This window comes from Orbicella franksi, chromosome 8, assembly GCF_964199315.1.
Source record: "Orbicella franksi chromosome 8, jaOrbFran1.1, whole genome shotgun sequence".
NCBI lineage: Eukaryota > Metazoa > Cnidaria > Anthozoa > Scleractinia > Merulinidae > Orbicella > Orbicella franksi.
In genome coordinates, this window is record NC_138152.1 from 3,079,059 (window position 1) to 3,099,843 (window position 20,785).

General features: G+C 39.2%; 4 protein-coding genes across 4 annotated transcripts in view; 1 reads left to right on the plus strand and 3 right to left on the minus strand.

Moving 5' to 3' along the window:
• LOC145494095 (uromodulin-like) overlaps nucleotides 1-20,785 on the plus strand; it is a 262,517-nt gene that overhangs the window by 141,790 nt on the left and 99,942 nt on the right. The gene's annotated exons all lie outside the window — the stretch shown is intronic.
• LOC145496039 (dnaJ homolog subfamily C member 27-like) lies at nucleotides 555-19,457 on the minus strand. The gene is made up of 9 exons (XM_081475654.1): nucleotides 19,404-19,457; nucleotides 19,045-19,164; nucleotides 14,493-14,891; nucleotides 13,703-13,785; nucleotides 11,861-11,930; nucleotides 5,719-5,883; nucleotides 4,451-4,570; nucleotides 3,700-3,866; nucleotides 555-2,808 (listed from the first exon to the last, which is right to left on the minus strand). The coding sequence occupies exons 3-9, from the start codon at nucleotides 14,565-14,567 to the stop codon at nucleotides 2,676-2,678; spliced, it is 813 nt and encodes a 270-aa protein (XP_081331780.1). The 5' UTR covers nucleotides 14,568-14,891; nucleotides 19,045-19,164; nucleotides 19,404-19,457; the 3' UTR covers nucleotides 555-2,675.
• Nucleotides 6,165-7,252, minus strand: LOC145496055 (uncharacterized). The gene has a single exon (XM_081475672.1). The coding sequence runs from the start codon at nucleotides 7,171-7,173 to the stop codon at nucleotides 6,565-6,567; it is 609 nt and encodes a 202-aa protein (XP_081331798.1). The 5' UTR covers nucleotides 7,174-7,252; the 3' UTR covers nucleotides 6,165-6,564.
• LOC145496034 (uncharacterized) lies at nucleotides 16,035-17,122 on the minus strand. Its single transcript, XM_081475649.1, has one exon. The coding sequence runs from the start codon at nucleotides 17,086-17,088 to the stop codon at nucleotides 16,129-16,131; it is 960 nt and encodes a 319-aa protein (XP_081331775.1). The 5' UTR covers nucleotides 17,089-17,122; the 3' UTR covers nucleotides 16,035-16,128.

Below are 20,785 nucleotides of genomic sequence, written 5' to 3' on the forward strand. Positions count from 1 at the left end.
AAAATAGCACAGATAGTGCGGGTGTTGAGTAAATAAAATGATCGCTCTTTGCAATCCTTGTGCGCGCGCTCAATTGCATCAGCAAAAGCGCGCGCGAAAACTGTGTTCGGCCACCTTAAGAAAAGAAAACATGTATCGTGTTTCGATCAAGTTTTATATAATTAGTCAAATTAAACTCGCATTTTGATTGGTTCTCACCTATGATCCAATAGAGGACAAACGCATAGATGACGTCAATACTACAAACTTTTCCCCTCTGATTCTATTAAATGGCGGAAAGTTTTGAGAATTTAGATAATATTCTACGCGACTGGGCGAAGGAAAATTAATGTAGAAAAATGTCTTGTCGAGGCTGTAAATAGGTGCAATAAGCAGGAAGAAGAAAGCAAAGCTCGTTTCTTTATAGAAAAAGACTAGGAAAAAAATACTCGAGCAGTCGACTCAGTCGAGCGACACTGAACAACACACAAAATGGGTCTTGAAATTAGTATTTCGAATCAAGAAACCACGGCTTTGCTTTGAATTTAGCAAAACCAATAAACAAAATGTTTAGGAGATTCATTTATTCAAAAAAAGAAACAAAACATCACGCACAACACATGTTCCAGATTGTTTCAGGGCACAACAGCAAGCAAATTTTAGCTTACTACAGATTAAGGCCGTCGTCTGTATCACAGCTAGAAACTGTCTCCGACACTATCTCAAATGTACTTGAGAATCACCAACCACTGAGGACACAAATTGCCACCGTAAGTAACGCGCCTTTCATTCAAAGCTCGAATGTAGATGTCAACCACAGCGACTTTTCAACTTCTCTAATATTCAAGGCAACGTCCAGGTTTCTTTTGGCTCACAGGGGTGCTATCTATTACTGTGTATTACTGAACAGACACACGGCAAAATCGAATCTATTTGTTAAATAGAAACACTAGTGGAAGTTTGGGGAAAACAGAAATACCGTGGGAACACGAGTTTCTATTGAACAATTAGATTATGAGCTCGAGATTTCTATCTTGTGAAAGTTGACGAGGGCAGCGCCCTCGTCAACTATCACGCATAGAAATCGAGAGCGAATACCATTTATTTCATTATAAATCTACTAGTCGTTCAAAACGTTGTCTAAATCCTGTTCACAGACACTTCGAAAACGCCAATAAGCGGCCATCATTTTGTTAACAAGGGCATACTTCTACGCTACTCACTATCACAGAATAGATAGTGAGTAGCGAAGCCAATCAGAGCACGGCATTCATAATAGAACGTTAGTGGATTTATACTAAAACGCGATAGAAACACAGAGAACACGTGTTTCTTTCAGAAAATACCGCAGCCAAAACAGAAAGCAACCTGTTTATCTTGATCATCAAAATGTAAATTCTCTTTGCTCGCACCATCATTACGTAAACAGCTCTTGCTAGTTCTGTGTTTCTATCGAGTTGTTCATTATGTCAAGACCTTGGGATACGTTTCATAATGATAGAGTAGTCACGAGGAAATGTTCAAGATGTCACTTGATGTAAAATCTAACGGGTTATTTGGAATACGAACTCAACGGATTTTAGAAGGTGGAATAAAAAGAGCATTAAAAACAAACCTGGTTTATTTTGTACCGCGGGGAACTTTGATGCGACAACCAACAATACCAAGGGGACAATTTCTTTCGTTTCGTCACTGCTCTTGTTAAAAGAAAAATCAATTCCTGATTCGCGTAATGGAGTACATACTGGCCAAATTTGTAACTGGTTAAAGAACATTCCAAAGGGTGTCAAAATTGGTCCAACAGGTCCCGGTCCAATTTGACTTGGGAGTTTGTCAACTATTATCTCTTTTTAGGGTCTTTTAAGCAATTATTTTCAACTGTCTAAATTTCTTTTGCATTTTATTTTGCTCCCGAACTGTCCAAATTTTCCGTTTAATGGTTCACATGTCGCAAAAAATCAACAATTCTCTGATTTTCTGGAAACTTTCCCGGAATCTTCCGTACCACTTACTCTCTATTTCAAAAGTTACGGTCGAATGGAAAACGCCCAAAGTCTTATAAAACCGACACTAAACAGCATTGATGGTGCCAACTACAGGAACCTTGCACGAGAGGAAATAGTTGAGACTAAAATTAATATAAATTAAAATCAATACTCTTTTGTTTATTTACAAGTTAAAGACAAAGTTACGGTCTTTTCCTCGAGTAAAACAAGACAAAGTAAAGATACGGATGGAGACTGATTTTTTCAGCAGTCTTTATAACATTCCAGTGACTTTTATCGTGCAAAGCTCAGATTTTTTCTAGTAGAGCTTACTATCATTCAATTAACTCGTTGCAAAAACTACTAGGTGACAGTGAAAGACCAATGTCGACCAAACGCTTGAATTGAACTTGCACTCAAGCGTTCGTCTCACCAATCGCGCAAAAAGGGATCCTGCATGCATCCGAGCAGTAGTGACTGATGGCACTAGTAACGAAATTTTATGAAAAAAGTGGAAAAAAGTGACCGCAAGGTGCCCGAAGTCAATATATACTGTACAAGGAGGGAACAAACATCAGTGATGACAACATTCTCTGTAATAACATCATTGACGACAACTTTCTGTATCGACCTTCTTCGGTGACGTCATTTACAACGTCGCTGTTTCCGGTGATGCCCTCATCAATGACGACACTGTTGTCGTTGTTAGCGCTATCTGTGGGATTGTAAGAGCGCCGAACGAGCGTTTACTAAGGCTTTGAACGCCTCCTCTGTACCTGGAGCTAAGCTCTTGTCTGGGTGAATAAGAATGGCCAGCTTTCGATAAGCACGGTTTATGTCATCCCTGAAAAACGTAACGAAGTAATGTCAGTGCCTCTTAAAATCTCGTGTGTAAGTCAGTAATTACACTACTTCACAACTCCTAGCAAGAAAGATAGATAGATAGACACTTTTAATTAAAAGGTGACATTTTCAGGGTAAAACTTTTAGGGTAATCCCTTCAGGGAGCTTACAAAGCATCTCTCCTATCAATGGGAGCCCTGATGCTATCACCTAACATAGAATACAAAATAATAGGATATACACAAAAATAAAAACATAAATATAGGACAGTACACAATGTATATTACAACAAATATCAAAGCCTGTGACTACCATAGTAACATCTTCAAATTTATGTACATATACAGTACCATCAGTCATTTCTATGCCCAAAATGGGCAAAATCGATTCCCTATTTGAGAATCTCAGGCCCGATTCAAACGTGAAACTTTGAATGTACCGTATCTATGTACAAGTAAAGTGCGACGTCTGAATCAGTTAGGATTGACACGTTGTACACGAACGTCGTGTTGGCCCCCAGATTTTAATTGCCCTATTGTGTAGGTCAAGGTTTGTCAAAACTTAACTCCACTGTTCGTTCTGTTTTCAACTTCTTACCTTACCACAGCCAAATTTGCAATTAGCCAATCACAAACCGTGTCTACTGTCCTGATATCCTGCGATATCAAATCACTGGCCTGATTAGTCTATCATAGCATTGTTACTTGGCCAAATTCGGGTACGGTAAATACCTACAGTTATCGTACCTTTTCTTGGTACGTTTCGGCGGAATATCGGGTTTGTTTGGTGTCACGAATGGTGGTTTGGGTCGATCAAACTCGCCCGCTATGCGGCCGTAGCCTCCAAAAAAGGTTGGATAGCTATAAACACTACGGAACGTAACTCATCTTACCTGCTTGCCCCGGTTGTCAGACCGAGTCTCTCGTAGTTATCCTTGGCTGTTTTAAGCCTGTGAATGGCCTCTGCCTGTTCCTTGGTGTAACCGAGAGTAGTGGATGCATTAACCTGAACAGGTTTGCCTCCGTTTTCTATCGTTGCCAAAACTGCTTTGAACAAGGTCTGGAAGAAAGTGAATAATTTCCTTACAATGCGCTTACTTGTGGGGTACTACAGAAAACATTGCGTGTAGATTCAGAAACCTAGCTAGAAAACCTAGCAGCATATTCTTACTCTAAGCAGTCCTCTCCCCAGTCCCCATCCTGCCCATCCCGCCCATTCCCCTTTCTCCTCACCCTTCTCGAGGGTAACTACGGTAACCACTCATTTCGCCCGATAGCCAGTTCGCCCATTGTCAGTTCACATGGATTGAGTTTAAAGACAGATGAGCTTAAAATTAATTTTTTTTTAAAGAGGCTAACCGAGCAAAAATAAATAAATAAATAAATAAATAAATAAACAAATAAACAAATAAAATAAATAAATAAAATAAAACAACAACAACATTGTGGGCATAGTGAAACAGATACAAAACCATTGACTAAGGAGCTATAACCCTTTGACTAAGGAGCTAAAAGTCCGGTGAAACCAATTATTGGTCCGGGCGAGCTAGCATAGGGCGAACTGGCTTTCAGGAGAAACCGCCGCAGTTCGTAACTACTACTTGTGATTTATCCACAGACTCGTGACACAAGATTCACTCTTACTTGGAACATATCATTGATTCCATCGCCTGTCTGTGCTGATGTCTCAAAATAATGAAATCCATGACTGTCTGCCCACAGTTGGCCTTCTGTATCATCCACAACTCTCTTTCTACTATCAATCTGTAAGAAGAGTTAGTGGTTGTGTTACCATATTCAGGAGTTTTTCGTGTCTTGTTTCATTTCGTTTGGCCGGTCAGTAAAATGAGGACTCGGGGCCGCGGTCTGTGGCAGAGTTGAACGAGATTATAGGCTGATATAGCAAGAGAACAGGAACGTCACTTGACGACGGCGCGCGCAGTACAAATACCCAAATATGGCCAGATGACGACTGCAGGGCCCGCGGAATAACCTGGATTCTGTTCTAATTTGACCATATTTGGGTGTTTGTTCTGCGCGCGCCGTCGTCAAGTGACGTTCCCGTTCTCTTGCTAAATCAGCCTACTGACAGGAGGCGGCGGCAGGCAGGTTCCGCCATCCTGCACATTCCAGTTCACGAGTTTGCTAATTCAAGGAAAAATATGATTTCATAGCTTGTATACAGCTGATTTGAGATGGGTTGTCGGAATAAAGTGTAAACGTGCATGCGTGACAACCCCTACGCTACAATGGGTACAACTAGATAGCGGATAGCTAGATAATCAAATATAACAACATGGCAAATCCCGTACATTTTTTTTTTCGTTCAGAATTTTGGAGATAAAGATTTTTCTCGCTACACTGAATTTTAGAAGAATTTTCCACTAAAAGTCATGAAACACTGACAGAAAAGCTACAGAAAAATGGTGTTAAGTGGAAAATCTAATATGCTTCACGAGAAACCCCAACCTCGTCCCGAGGCCAGAATCCGGCTGACCCTAACCCTGTTGCGTCGCGTTGCAATTTTGTCAAAAGTTGCATCGCAAAATTTGACAATGAAAAAGAGTTTCACTGTGCCATTTCTGAAATGTAACTAGTTGCACGTAAAATTAAGGATGTTTTTACAAGGTCAAACTGTTGCTATAGTAGCACACAGTGTGGCCAAAATAATAACCAGGTGATCAGCAATGATTGGGCAGTTTATGATTCCATGATCGTAGTATATGATTAAGAGTGGTTATGATGACCATCAAAATCTACGTCTTGGAAAGTGCTGGAAAGCTGTTTTGAGCCGACCTAACTGGGGATTGTTGCACGGTTAGTGCCCTAGGGTACATGTATATTGTGAGAGTTGAGGTGCCAAAACATTTTTTCAGAGGATTAAATACTGTGTGCAATGACTCCCTTCTCACCTTGTTAGCACAGACAGCAAATGCAACGCTCTCAAAGTCAGCAGGACTTCCAATATCTTTCTTTATCTCCTCCAGCCAGCTATCGAGTGCATCAAAACTCTCTCTGTTTCCAACGTCATACACTAGCATGGCACCTTGGGTATCCTTATAGAATTCATTGCGAACCTTGAAATAAAAAGCGCGTACGGGTATTTACTCAACACACTTACGTCAGTCCTAAGACGTGTACATTAGCTTTCTTACTGTAACTGTTCCTTATTATGTTAGTTACAAGAATATGGCAGTAGATCAAGTAACTGTAACTCAAGTCTGCTCAGAACACATACTCCCTCGTTACAGTACATGATAAATGTTTAGCAATTAAATAGCAAGCTCTGGGCTCCTATTGATTGACAGCAGCTAAGACCTGAGTTTGCATCTAATTGTTTTAGCATTACCCCCCCCCCCCAAAAAAAAAAGAACAAAAAAATAAATAATAATAGCAGCAGTAGCAGCAGCAGCAGTAGTAGTGGTAGTAATAATATATATATATTTTAACTAATACTTAGAGTTCATTAGTGGCTTATAAAAAATTACAACTGTAAAAATTCTCAGGACAATATATATGTCAGGAAAATACTAACTTACAAACGAATTACAAATTACACTCATTCTTTACAGCCCTTATAAATTTGTCTATCATCATTCGTCGAAAAAATTTAAATGAGAATAGTAAAAAATACTCTACACATTTAAATGGCAAAAACTCTACTTTAAAAATACACTGTAGCTATATGCAGGTCCACTTCTTGGCTCAGTGTTCGTGGCTTCGGCTAAAGTTCCCCAGAAATAGTATTCTCAATTGCCTTAACGAATATTTGTATGTCCTTTTTCGATATCTAAATCAACGTCCGACAGTTCTAAGTGGACTCTCCTAGGTGCTCGCGAGCTTCTTAAACAAAGTAATGCTGATCTCAGCAGCGCAAAAGATACTCTTGCCCTGATCCATGACATGGTAGTCGCATAACTTTTGCCCTTCTTTGTGGCAACTAACTCAGCAAGTCTACTATGGTATCGATTACATTCCACTGCCATTCCACCCGTCGTGAAAAAAACTAATGGCGTGAATGTAGCTTGCTCTACTTCTAACACACGGCTGGCATACTGGCGCTTCTTCTCTGTTTCGTGCTGCCTGAATATCTGGTCTGGATCCAAATCTCTATAGGAGTCTGCATTCGGATGGCATACTCTGACATCAAAAAAAGCCGACCTCTGCCTCTCCCAGAATCCCCCAGCAACTATATCCAGCCGCGCATCAGGGGCGGTGTTGGCTCCCCTATTCAACTCTTCTCCTGTGATGTCTTGCAAAACTGGTTCGGATTCGACACCATTGCATACCATGCTAAGCAGTTCCACCTCCAAATTCCTTAGTTCATTATGGCTTTGGATGATAAATCCGCCTCTTTTGCATATCATAGCGTGATCCACATTGAATATGTCCCCGCAAACACAAACAGAGGGAATATCAGGAACTTCCCAGTCGTACCTGAGTTTCACAGCGTCTCGGAACTCACTCTTATTTAAGTCAATCAATTAATAATACCTACAAAAGATAACCTTGCTAGGTACAGCACACATTTTGAGGAGGGTGCTATCAAGCTAAAAACTGGCTATCCCCTAGTGCCCCAGGACCATGGTCTGGTCTCGGCTCTAAGGACTCTAAGCAAACATTACGTGAGGACGATAATAATAATAATAATAATAATAATAATAATAATAATAATAATAATAATAATAATAATAATAAAAATAATAATAATAATAATAATAATAATAATAATAATAATAATAATAAAAGACTCACTGAAATGGAACTTGAAACCATACGAGCAAAGGTAAGGCAAACCACCTCCATTCCAGAGGAATTGAACAGATCAATACTTGGGATTGAAGACACTGACAAACAAGAGATGGTTGAAGCAAATGTGGACGAAAACACTTCCACATTACCTGAAAGTGCTGGAAGAGCACAAAAACCTACAGAAACGAAGCAAGAGGAGAGTATGATAGCAATGAAAAATGATACACTGAGAAAGTGGGAAACAGTCAAATACCAGGAAATGACTGAGAGGCCACTCCTGCCAAAGATAAAGAAAGATCGCCGTGCCCGTGATACAATTGACACAGCCAACAAAGCCATTAAAGAAATCAAAGAATGCATCGATGGACCACTCACTATAACTGACATAAACCAAATTGTATACGCCACTGCCTCGATAATAACAGAGAAAATAGGCCTAAAACCAAGACAACACAGTCGCATACACAAAAAAACAGAAGAGCCTGCTTGGAAAGCAAAAATTAAGAAAGAGATCCAAAAAAAGCGAAGTGACCTTTCGATTCTGACGGAAATACAGAACGGTTCAAACATCAGGGAGAGAAAAAGGAAAGAGATTGAGAAACGCTACGACATCAAAAAACCTGGGGATGTGCCAATTATCAAAGAAAAATTGAAACAACAAATACAAGCTAAGGCGCAAAGGATAAAGAGATTTGAAAAAAGAAACAAACATTTCCGGCAAAATGAGATCTTCAAAGAGGACGACAAAAAGTTCTACCGTGAACTGGGAAAGAAAAAGATTGGTGTGGATGAACCACCGCAGCCGGAAGAAGTTTTGGATTTCTGGAGTAACATCTGGGAGAAAGAAAAATCACATAACAAAGACTCTGCATGGATAAAAGGGCAAGAAGACCTGCACAAAGACCTTAAGGCCCAATCATGGAGAGCAATAAATGTCGAAGAGACCACCTGTGCTATCAACAAAAGCAGTAACTGGAAATCACCTGGAAAGGATAAAGTTTCTAATTTCTGGCTTAAACATCTTGTCAGCTTACATGAAGACCTAGCAAAAGCTTACACAAAGGTTATTGAACACCCCGAAGAAACACCAGAATGGCTTACTGAAGGTATTACATATCTACTACCAAAAACAGAAGAAACAAAAAACCCAAAGAACTATAGACCGATTACTTGTCTTCCTACGATGTATAAGATTCTGACATCCATCATAGCAGAACGAACATACACTTTCTTGAATGAACACCAGCTCCTACCATCAGAGCAGAAAGGCTGTAAGAGAGGGAGCTACGGATGCAAAGACCAACTCCTAATAAACAAGATGATTCTGGAGGACTGTAAGACCAAGAAAAAGAACCTATCCACAGCCTGGATAGACTATAAGAAAGCATTTGATAGTGTACCTCACACGTGGATAATAAAGTGCATGGAAATCTATAAGATCTGCCCTGTGACTGTCAACTTTATCGCAGAAAGCATGAAATGTTGGAAGACAACGTTACACCTCAACCACGCTGAAGGGTCAATAACATCAAGGCCTATCAATATCAAAAGTGGAATCTTTCAAGGAGACTCTCTCTCTCTCTCCACTCCTGTTTTGTCTTGCCCTTGCTCCACTGAGCTCATTACTAAAGGCAACCACTTATGGGTATGAAGCCCAGGGTAGAACAATCAGCCACCTCTTTTATATGGACGACCTAAAAACATATGCAAAAAGTGACAGCCAGCAAACCGGCCTACTCAATATTGTAAAGACATTCAGCAATGATATCAAGATGGAATTCGGGCTGGACAAATGCGCTAAAGTCACATTCAAAAGAGGAAAGCTGACAGAAACTTCCGATTTACAACTTGACATTGACACCTGTATCAAGGAACTAGACCAAGAGAACACATATAAATACCTATAAATGCCTTGGCGTGGATGAAGGTGATGGTATACAATATGCCAAGATGAAAGAAAGAGTGAGGAAGGAATACTACCGCAGAGTAAGGATGGTCCTAAAAACGGAGCTCAATGCTGCCAATAGATTTGAGGCAATCAACACCTTAGCTATCCCAGTGGTGACCTACAGTTTTAACATAATCGACTGGAAGATGAGTGAAATCAAGAGGTTAGACACAAAAACAAGAAAACTACTCACCCTATCAAAAATGCATCACACAAAAGCAGATGTAGACAGACTCTACCTCCCAAGAAATGCTGGTGGTAGGGGTCTTATCCAATTAGAAGCCTCCTACAAAACAACCACGATAGGGCTCGATACATACCTAAAGAACACTGATGATGCCCTAATCGAACTAGTGCAAGAACATGATGGCAGAAGGAAATTGTACTCTATACAAAGGCAAGCAGAACAATTCAAACAAGAACTAGACCTAACAATACCAGATAAACAAGCAGAAGAAACAACCACCAAATATGCAAAGAGAACCAAACAAATGGCACGAAATAAGACCCAAGAAAATTTAACAAAGCAGTGGGAAAACAAAGCCCTACATGGAAGATACCCAAAGAGAATAAAGGAGGCAGATGTTGACCACCACAAAACCAACCAGTGGCTCAAAAGCAGTGGACTGAAGGCAGAAACGGAAGGATTCATAATCACAGCCCAAGACCAAAGCCTAGCTACCAGATCATACCACGCCAGCATTATCAAAGACGGTACTAGCCCCCTATGCAGAATGTGTAACAAATACGACGAAACAATTGACCATATCGTGTCTGGGTGTCCTGAACTTGCGAAAACAGAATATACCCACAGACACGATAAAGCAGCCGCGTATATACATTGGAAAGTCTGTCACAACTATAATATAAAGACATCAGAAAAGTGGTATGACCATGAGCCGCAAACAGTTACAGAAAACGAGGATGTCACGATATTATGGGACATGCCAATACACACAGACAGGAAAATAACAGCCAACAGACCCGATATAGTGATTAAAGACCACAAAACGAAAACCTGTAAATTTATTGACATGGCAGTACCATCAGACAGAAACACATCCGTGAAAGTCAGTGAAAAACTATCCAAATATAAGGACTTGGAAATCGAAACAAGCCGAATGTGGGGCATGAGAACGGAAACGATACCAGTTATCATTGGAGCACTTGGAGCTATCAAAAAGGGACTAGAAACTTATCTTGGAAGAATTCCCGGCCAATTAAGCATCAGTGAACTACAAAAGATAACCTTGCTAGGTACAGCACACATTTTGAGGAGGGTACTATCAAGCTAAAAACTGGCTATCCCCTAGTGCCCCAGGACCATGGTTTGGTCTCGGCCCTAAGGACTCTAAGCAAACATTACGTGAGGACGATAATAATAATAATAATAATAATAATAATAATAATAAACTCGCAAACCTGTAGATCTATCAAAAGAATAAATAATAATAATAATGATAATAATAATAACAATAATAATAATAACAATATCGACAAAGACAACAACTAAAAACAAAAAAAAAACTGCAAGAACACAAAGTTGATGCCAATTTCAAAGATTGACAAGCACCTTGTTCCATCAAACATGCAGCTCATTCTATAACCAATGTAGCCAATAGCCAATTCGCACATCTCCCATCTAGGTGCATACATGGGTTTGCTTCCCTCACAAAATTTACTGCTGGACCAGGAGTCCAGGGGCACTTTCTATCTCATTTTGTATGGAAAAAAAAAAAAAAACTTTTTTTCTGGTAAAACCAAATGGAATGGGCCTCTCCACTATGTTTTTTTTCTTTTAATTTGGAATACTTTCAGGGGTATTCCTCTTTTCTCATTTCACAGGGGTGACTGGAAAATTACTGAGTACCATTTTCTTTCTTGTACTAATGCTGTGGTCCCTGATGATATATGTAGTCCTTTTGGTGGGAAATGAAATGGAACAGCCTTTTCCTCTAGAAGGTTTTCAAATGCTTCCACTTGATACACACTCATCCTGTCTCATTTTATCTGTCAAAAGTTTGGACTGTTCCATTTGGCAGAGAAAATTATTGAAAAAGAAAATCTCTGAACATTTTACAGAAACATCTCAGTGCCTTCAAGAACACCTGGCACTCTCTGGAGATCAGCTGGGTATGCTGTTGAATTGCCAGAAATAATTATTACTATTTTTCAAAAGTATAGGCCTTCCAGAGGGAGTTGTAACATGTAATTGGGCCTCTCTTATCGCTCTCCAAAGCTGTCATTGTCACTCCACCACATTCTTCATATCTTATTAGTGTTGATTACCTGCCAGTCAGTGTATGCACATTGTTCATTCAAATACAACATGAGCAAAAGGTTATATGTCATACCTCATAAAACACTGGATGTCCAGCCATGTCAAAAATGTTCACTTTTAGTTCTTTGTCATTTATTGACACCCTGCATAAAAAAACAAAATTGTCCACTGCGACTTTCTGACTAAAGTGTAAGTGGCATTTTATTACATGACTGAGAAAATTACTTCATTGTGATTGGCCGAGAGCAGGTCAATTTATCATTAATTCTTAATTTGCACTGCAGTGCAAATTAACATGCATGCATTTGCAATTTTCTCAGTCATGTAATAAATGAGCAGTTGTACGAGAGCTAGAGTAATTAAGAATTTACACTACTTGTGATATTGAAAACTTCTCTCACATTGCGTTTGCCTATAGATAGGTTTGTGCAATTTTGAGAGAATTTCTAGATACAGTTGTATCACTCGTGGTGCGGGGTTGTGTAAATCTTTGTTGCACTCGCACTCATACAATAACCTATACTCAATTACCACAAATATAGTTATATCATATTTACAGGTGTATTGTTAACAAATACCACTGACTCATTATAATTATGCATTACACATGGATTGGGACTCAGTGCAAACTCAGCTACCAAACAAGGTTTGCCATCAAGCATGTACTTTATTTTCATCATTCAAATTGTTCACTGTGAACATATCAGAGAAAATAGCCAATAATGTTCTTAATTTATGTCCAGGAAAAAATTCTGAAGGTGGAAAGTAACCAGAGAAAACTGTCAATAACTTCTCCAAACACCAAATCCAACCGGTGTGAGACAGAGAAGGATTGCGACAAAGATGATGGTCCAGTGAATGAAACAAACTCATAGATCTTTGCATTTAGTAATGCAAATACCCAAAGGGAATTAAGCGGCTTTTAACTCAAGTTAAAGTAAAGTGACTAACTTGTTTTGCTGAGATTTACATACATTACATGCAACACTTAAAAACTACAATTTTGGATATCAAATAACTATTGCTGTGAAAGATTAAATCCCTTCTCCATTTGACAGGCAAAGAAAAAAACACACTCAATGACCACATCAAGTAGTATTCGTTGCTTCCCTCTATCGACGCCTGAATTTCCTGAATCAGTATAATTAGGGAAATGTGACAACTGTATTGTGCGGTTCCAAAAAATATTCATTGTCACCCCTAGGAAGGTTATGGAAAAATTCCAGAGTGAGAGGGAATCTTTTTTTTAAAGGAAAGTGTGAGTCAAAATTGGAATATCCAGAGGGGTCAAGGGGAAGGGAAGTTCAAACCAAAAAGGTTCTCTGTGAGAGGGTACTAAATCAGTCAGTGTAAAATGCAGACTGCAGATCAGGGGTAAAAGGCAGACTGAAGGTAAAATGCAGACTGCAGACTACAGATTTTTTAACTGATTAATCATGTTGCCATTTCCATCATTGAGAGCTAACTGAAGTTAAACGGGCTACATGTAACTGGAGCATTACTTAGGCTATCATGAATTGATACATTGAGGCTAACCGGAGTTATATTCAGTCTAACCAAAAGTGATATTCAGGTTAACCCAAGTGCAAACTTTCACTATGATTAGCCTGAATAATTCTGTTTACAATCAGCACTCACTAATGGAAATATTAGGATATACAATTAAAACATCTGAAGTCTGCAGGTCTACATTTTACCCCTGGTCTGCAGTCTGCATTTTACCCTCAGTAGGTGTTTCACCCTGATGTGCAGTCTACCGTCTGCAGTACACAAGACTTCTGCGTTTTACACTGACCAGGTACTTAAATATATTTTCTGGAACAACACATTGCATATTGGAAGGAATAAAATTTGAAGTTGTTGCCTGTTCATCTAACAACCTAGACTAGCATACAAGTTATTTAACATCACTCACTTTGTTACTCCATAGTCAATTCCTATTGTTGTCATGTACTTGCTCACAAAACGCTTTTCACAATACCTTTTGATAATACAACTCTGCAAAGCAAACAAACCATTACTGACATGAGGAAAATTGTCTTTCAACAGGCTTGGTGAGTCTAAGGGATTAGGTGAAGTCTATGTTTAAAAATGAATGTATGTTTCTGACTGTTACCCTGCGTGATACACAACTGTAGTTAAGTCAGATTCACTTTGACGATCATTCACTCATACATGTAGAAGACCTGGGCTAATAGTCTAAAACTGTTATAAGAGACCGTGCATGAAGAACAGATGCGATAAAATGAGCCATTTAAAAAAAAAAGAAAAAAAAAAAAAAAAGCCCGAAACGTAACCCTGATTTTCTTTTTAGAAATAAAGATTAAATATTTCTTAGCAAATTCAAGCGCAAAATCGCATGCATCTGAGACAGTTTCTTCTGCTTGAAGCTGAAAGTAAGATTACATCTGAATAAAGGTTAAAATGTCTAACTTTCTCAGAGTTGTCCGATGTGTTGTTTGTCACTAAACTAACACATTTTCCACTTAATACGGCTCACAATAAAACATTTGAAAGTCAAACTATTACAATTGAAGCCAATGCACGGTATTAATTAAAACAAGACGTACACAGCTTACATGTATGTACAGCACTGACACAAAATTAAACGAATTAAACGTTTGTAAACCTGTGTAGTGACTTTCCCACAAGACTGTGATAACATAATTAAGTGTTAACAAAAAATCAAATGTTATACGTAGTACCTTTCCTGTTTCAGCATTTCCCATGCTAATGACTTTTATCCGAATGGCCGTCTTGTTGCGATGAAATTTATCCATGCCGATCAATATTGTTCAATCCGCTGGAAAGTCACTAATCTTGTTACATCCCTTGAAGCAAATTTTGTCATATTTCTATGACAAGTAAACTTTTCACTGCGTTGTACATTTCTAGTGTAGCACTTCAGGAGAGTTTGAATCACAAACAATTAGAAAATAGCTTGTGAAGTTGTGAATTTGCGTAAACAAACTCAAAAGTTCATGGAAACCGCGCCGACGCCATCTTGGTTACAAACTTCGTCACCAGTGTCAATGAACAGAAATTGTGGAGTAGGAACTGGGTTAATCGTCTTCTCCAATCTGGACCAATCTGGACCTCAATCTCTACAATGATGATAGGAGAATTATTTACTTCATTATATCACAGTCGGAACACTCTATGTGTTCGTGGTTAATAATTGTTTATAAGAAACGAACAGAGAATCTATGAGGGTTATGAATAAAGCTCTGAAAATTGCATATTTAAATTACATCTCGGTCTGAATATCCCAATCATAAGTTTTAGTGAAACGTTAATCAGCTCACGTATGGTGTTTTTTCGCTTTCCTGGGTCGTCTGAAGCGTCTTTTTTACGAAATTACTTTTGGCCGGAGACCGGTAAGACAAGAGAGGGAGGCTATCTCTCTCTCTTGTCTTACCGGTAGTGTAAGCTGGTGTAAGTCCTTAGCACGCATTACCTATACATATGAGTTGATTTCCACATGATCACTACGATCGGTACGTCTCCATATGGCGATCGTAGCGATCATACTACAAAAAAAAAAAAAAACACCCACAAACTGTTGTTCCCGCTCAAAAAAAGTAAAAACATTCCACCGTGTCTGCAAAACCTGTTTAGCAGGTTAGTTGTAATCCTCTCAGTTCCCATGAGCGCACGCAGTGCAAAACACTACCCGAAGTTTGGTTTTCGAGAATGTAAGAAAATTGAGATCTGTTCTTAAAAATTTTAGTGTTTAGCTACAGGATATTTTATGCCGGCATCTGTATTTTGATTATGATTCGTCCTGCAGGTCAGGCTTGATAAAAAAAAATGCATGAATCGCAAAATACATAGGGACAACTCACTGAAAAGTCTATATCATATTTATTCTTCAAATCGGCTTAATTCGAAATGATTAACAATGAAAATACAATAATCTTAAATATTACACCGCAGTGCTTGGTCTTTACCTTTTTTCTTTTAGATTATGATTTTGTTATTTCAGTTTAAGCACACGGTATTCTAACTGATTTCTTGATGTTACACGAACTTTTAATTATTCAAATCCAGCTGTCCGCTGAACAAAAAGTCAAATTAATGAACGCTAATCTTTCAAAAGAAATATACAAATGAACAGCCATATATAATTATTACTAAATTACTAATAGAAAAAAAATCTTTGTGGCTCCTGAGCTTAAATGACTAAATTAAATTGGACGAACAATTCATGTAAGATTCTATCGATTTCACGTAAGGCAATGTTCCTCAGTTGACAAAATATTCTTTACCCAGTATCAAAAACAATCGGATGAATTTCACTGATTCGATGAAAAATAGCGTCGAATTGTCCCTTAAAACAGATCAAATTAATAGAATATCCTCATCACGGAGATCAGAGTTTTCTTTGCAGGACAGTGAAAATAACCGTTTCGTTTTTTTGCAGGCAACCGCGCAACAAACTAGTGACACAGAACACATCGGGACAATTGAAATCAGTGCTGGATAGGGTCTGTCGGTATCCACTTGACTCAAGAATGCGATCGCTACCGAATAACTTGCAACTACTCCGACGAGGCACCGAGGCGACTTGAAAAACGACATGGCGAAGTTGGCAACTATAGCGCCGATGATTATGTCTCCTGTTCCGAGAAAGACGTGTGTTTGATTCTCGCCAAAGCGCACTGTAAACACAGAAGGCAGCTCCCAGGCGCTGTTCATTTCAAATAACTGACATAGCAGATTTCCGCAATCCCCGATGCTAAGGACTTGTGGAGTGGAGTGGTTCATTCGAGCAAGAAGGCAGACGTCATAAACGAGCGCCGTCCAAAGAAAAATCTGTAAAAAGGCAAAGTTCCTAAATTGGACGTGACTGGCCAAGAACGCAAACATGGCGATGATAATATTGTTGATAATCCATCGGAATTCGGTCTGTACTGATAAAAGCCAAATTGCGCCGAATGAAATGCCCAGTATATAACCCAGCTTGAGAGGCAGCCATTGGGCAAACGCGATCATAATGAAGCTCACGACAGCGACATGCTGTAAAAATATCATTACGGAAGGGTAATATTGGAGGACGACCACTGTCAGCCCCATCGCAGCGAAATAAGTAAAGTTCAGCAGTAGATACTGTGGAAGTTTAAGTTCTGCGCCTTTGGCAGCTTGATTTTCAACCGTTTTGTTTTCTTGACAATCTGTTTCGTCGCTCTTCGAAGGGTTACTCCATTGTCCACTTCGCCGCATCTTTTCGCCGTAAATTGCGCTAAGAAAGACCAAAGCGCTCACCGAAACATCCATGATCCAGAAATTGTAAAGAACCATTTTCAAATCGAGAATTAAACCAGCAAATAACTGCCGTTGCTTGAAAATTTTCTTGTTGGGCCTATCTCTAAAAGAAGTTTTGATTTGAAACAACCTATTATCAGAAATTTTCGAACCTGCTATGACGTCACGAGGTGAAACACTGGTCGGTAACAGGCGGTCTTAAATAATAGACGATCAACAGAAAAGACTTTTTATGGTTATTTACTGGTAGAACAAGCAGTGATCCACCATATTAAGCTAAGACATTGGAAACTACTGACACGGAACCATATTTTACTTTTTTTCTATTGTGGCTAAAAAAGTGCATTTTATCTGGCGATAATATAACTGTACTTTCACGTTTTGGGTCATGGTGAAAGTTTCTTCGCTTCCGACTTGATTTCTCGCACAGCGCTGGGAGGTGTTCTTAATTTTCTATACAGTTTATAACGGGTAGCGAAAGTTGATATCTCTCTCGGTAAGTGAGTGGTGTTAATCTCCAGCAAACACACGCTATTGCTTTTTACGTGCGAACATTAACACTATTTTTCTTCAGAGGCAAAGCATGCCGTTTACAAACAGTACAAAGCCTGGCTTCTAATAGAACATGCAAAAATGCAACGTCCACATAAATGTTGCTAAATCCGCTAGGCATAAGGCCAGTTTAATTAGTGCCGGATTATCATAGTAAGAACGAAACACGATGATCAGAGGTTTAATTAAAAATATTTTAATGTTGCTGACATATTCGATATATCAGCCATAAGATATAGTTAGCCTACAGATTGTTTTTTTGATCGATCTGTCATAAGCCAATAAACATATGTCGCTGTGAGTTTTCTATCGTACAAAGCGAACGAGAAAGCCTTCCTTCCATTCATTTTCACGTTATAAGATGCGTACACCTTGTCGATCTCTCCTAGCCGGCCAGACTCTGTTGAGCGGATTTTTCACCAACGAGGAGAAACATATTCGCCGATTATTCTGTATTCATGGCACAAAGCACCTGTGTTTAATTAATTTGCTAATTACTATTTGTGTCCACTTTAGATCGTGAAGAAAGTTTTTGAAGTATTTGTTTATTGTAACCAGGATATCAATTTGAGGTTCTCGGACCGAATTCCCTCCCTAAAAACGAATCAAACTATTGTCTATTAACAATAGATAACAGATTTCAACAGCTGGGCTACCACTAACGCCTCATAGACAAGAGATATGGGCTCCGTCCACGCTTCACGGGTGCCGGAGAAACTTGACAACCGGCGACTAAAGCGCCATTTTTGATTTGTCTTTGAGGAAGACTCGGGCGGAGAAATTACATGATTATCGCGACGTCATCGTTTCCGAGAAGCTCTGTTTTCAAGAAGTTTTCCGTCCGCACTGCAACGCGGAGCGGGCGTTTTCAAATTGCTCTGGTTTGAAGCGCGGCATCGAAGAGCTTCATTTTAGAGTGGACGGCAGGCCTAACCGTGGCAATAAAGTGGCGTTTTCAAATTTCTCTAGCCTACTGTGGACGGGGCCATACTCTGGATATGGTCTTATGATCTGTCGCTAAGAAACGGATCACGCCGTGGTCACGTGACGCCTGGAACTCTCGTGGTAATTTTTTGATTGGTTGACAAAAAACGGAAATTTTACCCGTTCTTTAACGAAGATTTACCAGTGAGCTGTAGCTGGCAATATTGTAGCCAAAGAATTGTGCTAAAATTCTCAATTGGCCTTTTACCCGGACCTTATAACAACTGTCTTTTTGCGCCTCGGCTCGTACAGCTTCAGGCCTTTTGTCGCTGATAATTTTTATGATACCTTCAGCTCCTTTGACAATAGATTGTCTATCTGAATCAAGGGATGCAGTGTCCCTATTGTTTCGATGCTTGTTTTTGTCCTTACCACCTGTCTGCTTCTTATTTCACTCAAATTGTTAGGAGAAATTAGAAGTTGATAGAAATGTGCAATTAAAATTTGAATATTTACCTTTTGTGATAGCAATAACATGGAGTCTGCCGTCCTTAGCGTGAGTTAAGCCTGATTTATTTTTTCTCAAAGACCTCGTAGTTTGTGTGCGGCTATTGGTGGCAGAACTGTCTGTTGTCCCTTGTAGAATTGTCAAAATACAAACAATTAGACAACGTGCGAACCCAATTTCTTTTTTGCTGTGCCGGAGCAAATAGTCAACAGGGCGCTGCCGAGTTGAATATCACTCAGCGAAAACAGCGGCGAGAATTAAGTATCATTTCCTTTCGCACAAACCGAAAAATTGCAGTGTCATTTCCATTTAAGTGAAAAGACATATAAAAAGAAATAAAATAATTTGTAAAATCATTAAGATTTACCCTTTCATCGATTGTCTCCGCAGCGCGCGATCGCTCTGATCTCCATGTGACTGTTACAGGACGCTGAACTGTTCTTTGGTGCTGATCGAAGCGTTCGTACAGTAGCGACATCAAATGGGAGCCATTATTTGACTCTTTTAAGAGCAATCGCGGGTAGCGTGTTCTGTCACCGAATAGACAACAATTGGAGAACCAGTCAGTTTCGAGTCGTGCAATTAACACGTCGAGTGCTGTGTTCTATAAGCGTGGATTCCATTTTGATCTCAAATTTTAAACGTCATGTTACCGCAACACCAGACCGTACCCTTGGTTACTTGTTTTTCACGAATTCAATAACTCATTATCCACTAGTTTATGTTGAAGCGTATTTTATTTATTTTTTTTTTTTGCATAAAATTTTCCTCCGAGCTTATAAAAATACATTATTACTGTTTTCTTGGTTTTCTCAAGGTGCTGAGTAAGGCAAATGAATGATATATTCTATTTAAGATACATTTTATTTTATGCAATTATCTCTCACGGGAATATCACGAGTCCACATTTCGCCGTGCAGCTCCCAGGTTGGAACGCTGCACTTGTATCGCAGGTTCGAAACCCGTTGAGGTCTGATTTTTTCCCCCAGCTTTATCACAACTTCTGTCGGTTGTGTGTTTAGCTAATTGCAATGATCTTTCGTCTAATTAATTCTTTATTCAGCTATTCAAATATACCAATAAGCTGTGTCTTAACAGCGATGGTCTTTTCTCTAATTAAATCTTTATCTGCAGCTCTAAAAAAACAACAACAACAAAACAAGAACATTATGCCGATAACCGAAAGCATAATGTTATTTTATCGCGAGGCATTTCCTATTTCTTATCAGTTTGCGCGTTGTGCTCTAATCTGGCAACAATAGAAGTCTCCTGTCCAATGAAAAATGGGCGCGTGCCACAGTTAAGTACAAAAGGTTGGTTATCTTGTACACGCGGCCCCTTTCTACTATTGCCATCATCGCAAGAAGAACTTTTCCGCTATTTAGCGTTCAGACGTATTTGTTCTCTTTCCATCCACTTGCTCGGTCACCGACCCGCAGACTTTCAACATATCTTATGTGGTATCTTACTTTAGTTTTTACTGGTGGCGAAAGTTTTAATCCCACCTTTCCTGAAGAGATTTTAATCTTTGTTTGTAACCTTAGTTTCAATTAAACTCGTCACATTTGTGGCCATTTATCCCAAACGATTTGTTTCTATTGTCGTCTACCTATCTCTTCAGCAAACTAGTACGACGCCATGCGGAGCTCTCGATGTCTTAATGTGTGCAAATGACTCAAGATAAAATATGAATTTCATTTATTAGATGTTATGTCCGAAATATATATGCCTGTAGTTTATCTTATTGTG

What these genes read in the sequence shown, in the direction of transcription:
- LOC145496039 (XM_081475654.1), bottom strand. Translation starts at nt 14,567, where the DNA reads ATGGATAAATTTCATCGCAACAAGACGGCCATTCGGATAAAAGTCATT. An exon ending in GACATCCAGTGTTTTATGAG is followed by an intron (nt 5,884 to 11,860) that starts GTATGACATATA and finishes TTTTATTTCAAG; the next exon opens with GTTCGCAATGAATTCTATAA. An exon ending in TTGCTGTCTGTGCTAACAAG is followed by an intron (nt 4,571 to 5,718) that starts GTGAGAAGGGAG and finishes CTCTTCTTACAG; the next exon opens with ATTGATAGTAGAAAGAGAGT.
- LOC145496055 (XM_081475672.1), bottom strand. Translation starts at nt 7,173, where the DNA reads ATGATATGCAAAAGAGGCGGATTTATCATCCAAAGCCATAATGAACTA.
- LOC145496034 (XM_081475649.1), bottom strand. Translation starts at nt 17,088, where the DNA reads ATGGTTCTTTACAATTTCTGGATCATGGATGTTTCGGTGAGCGCTTTG.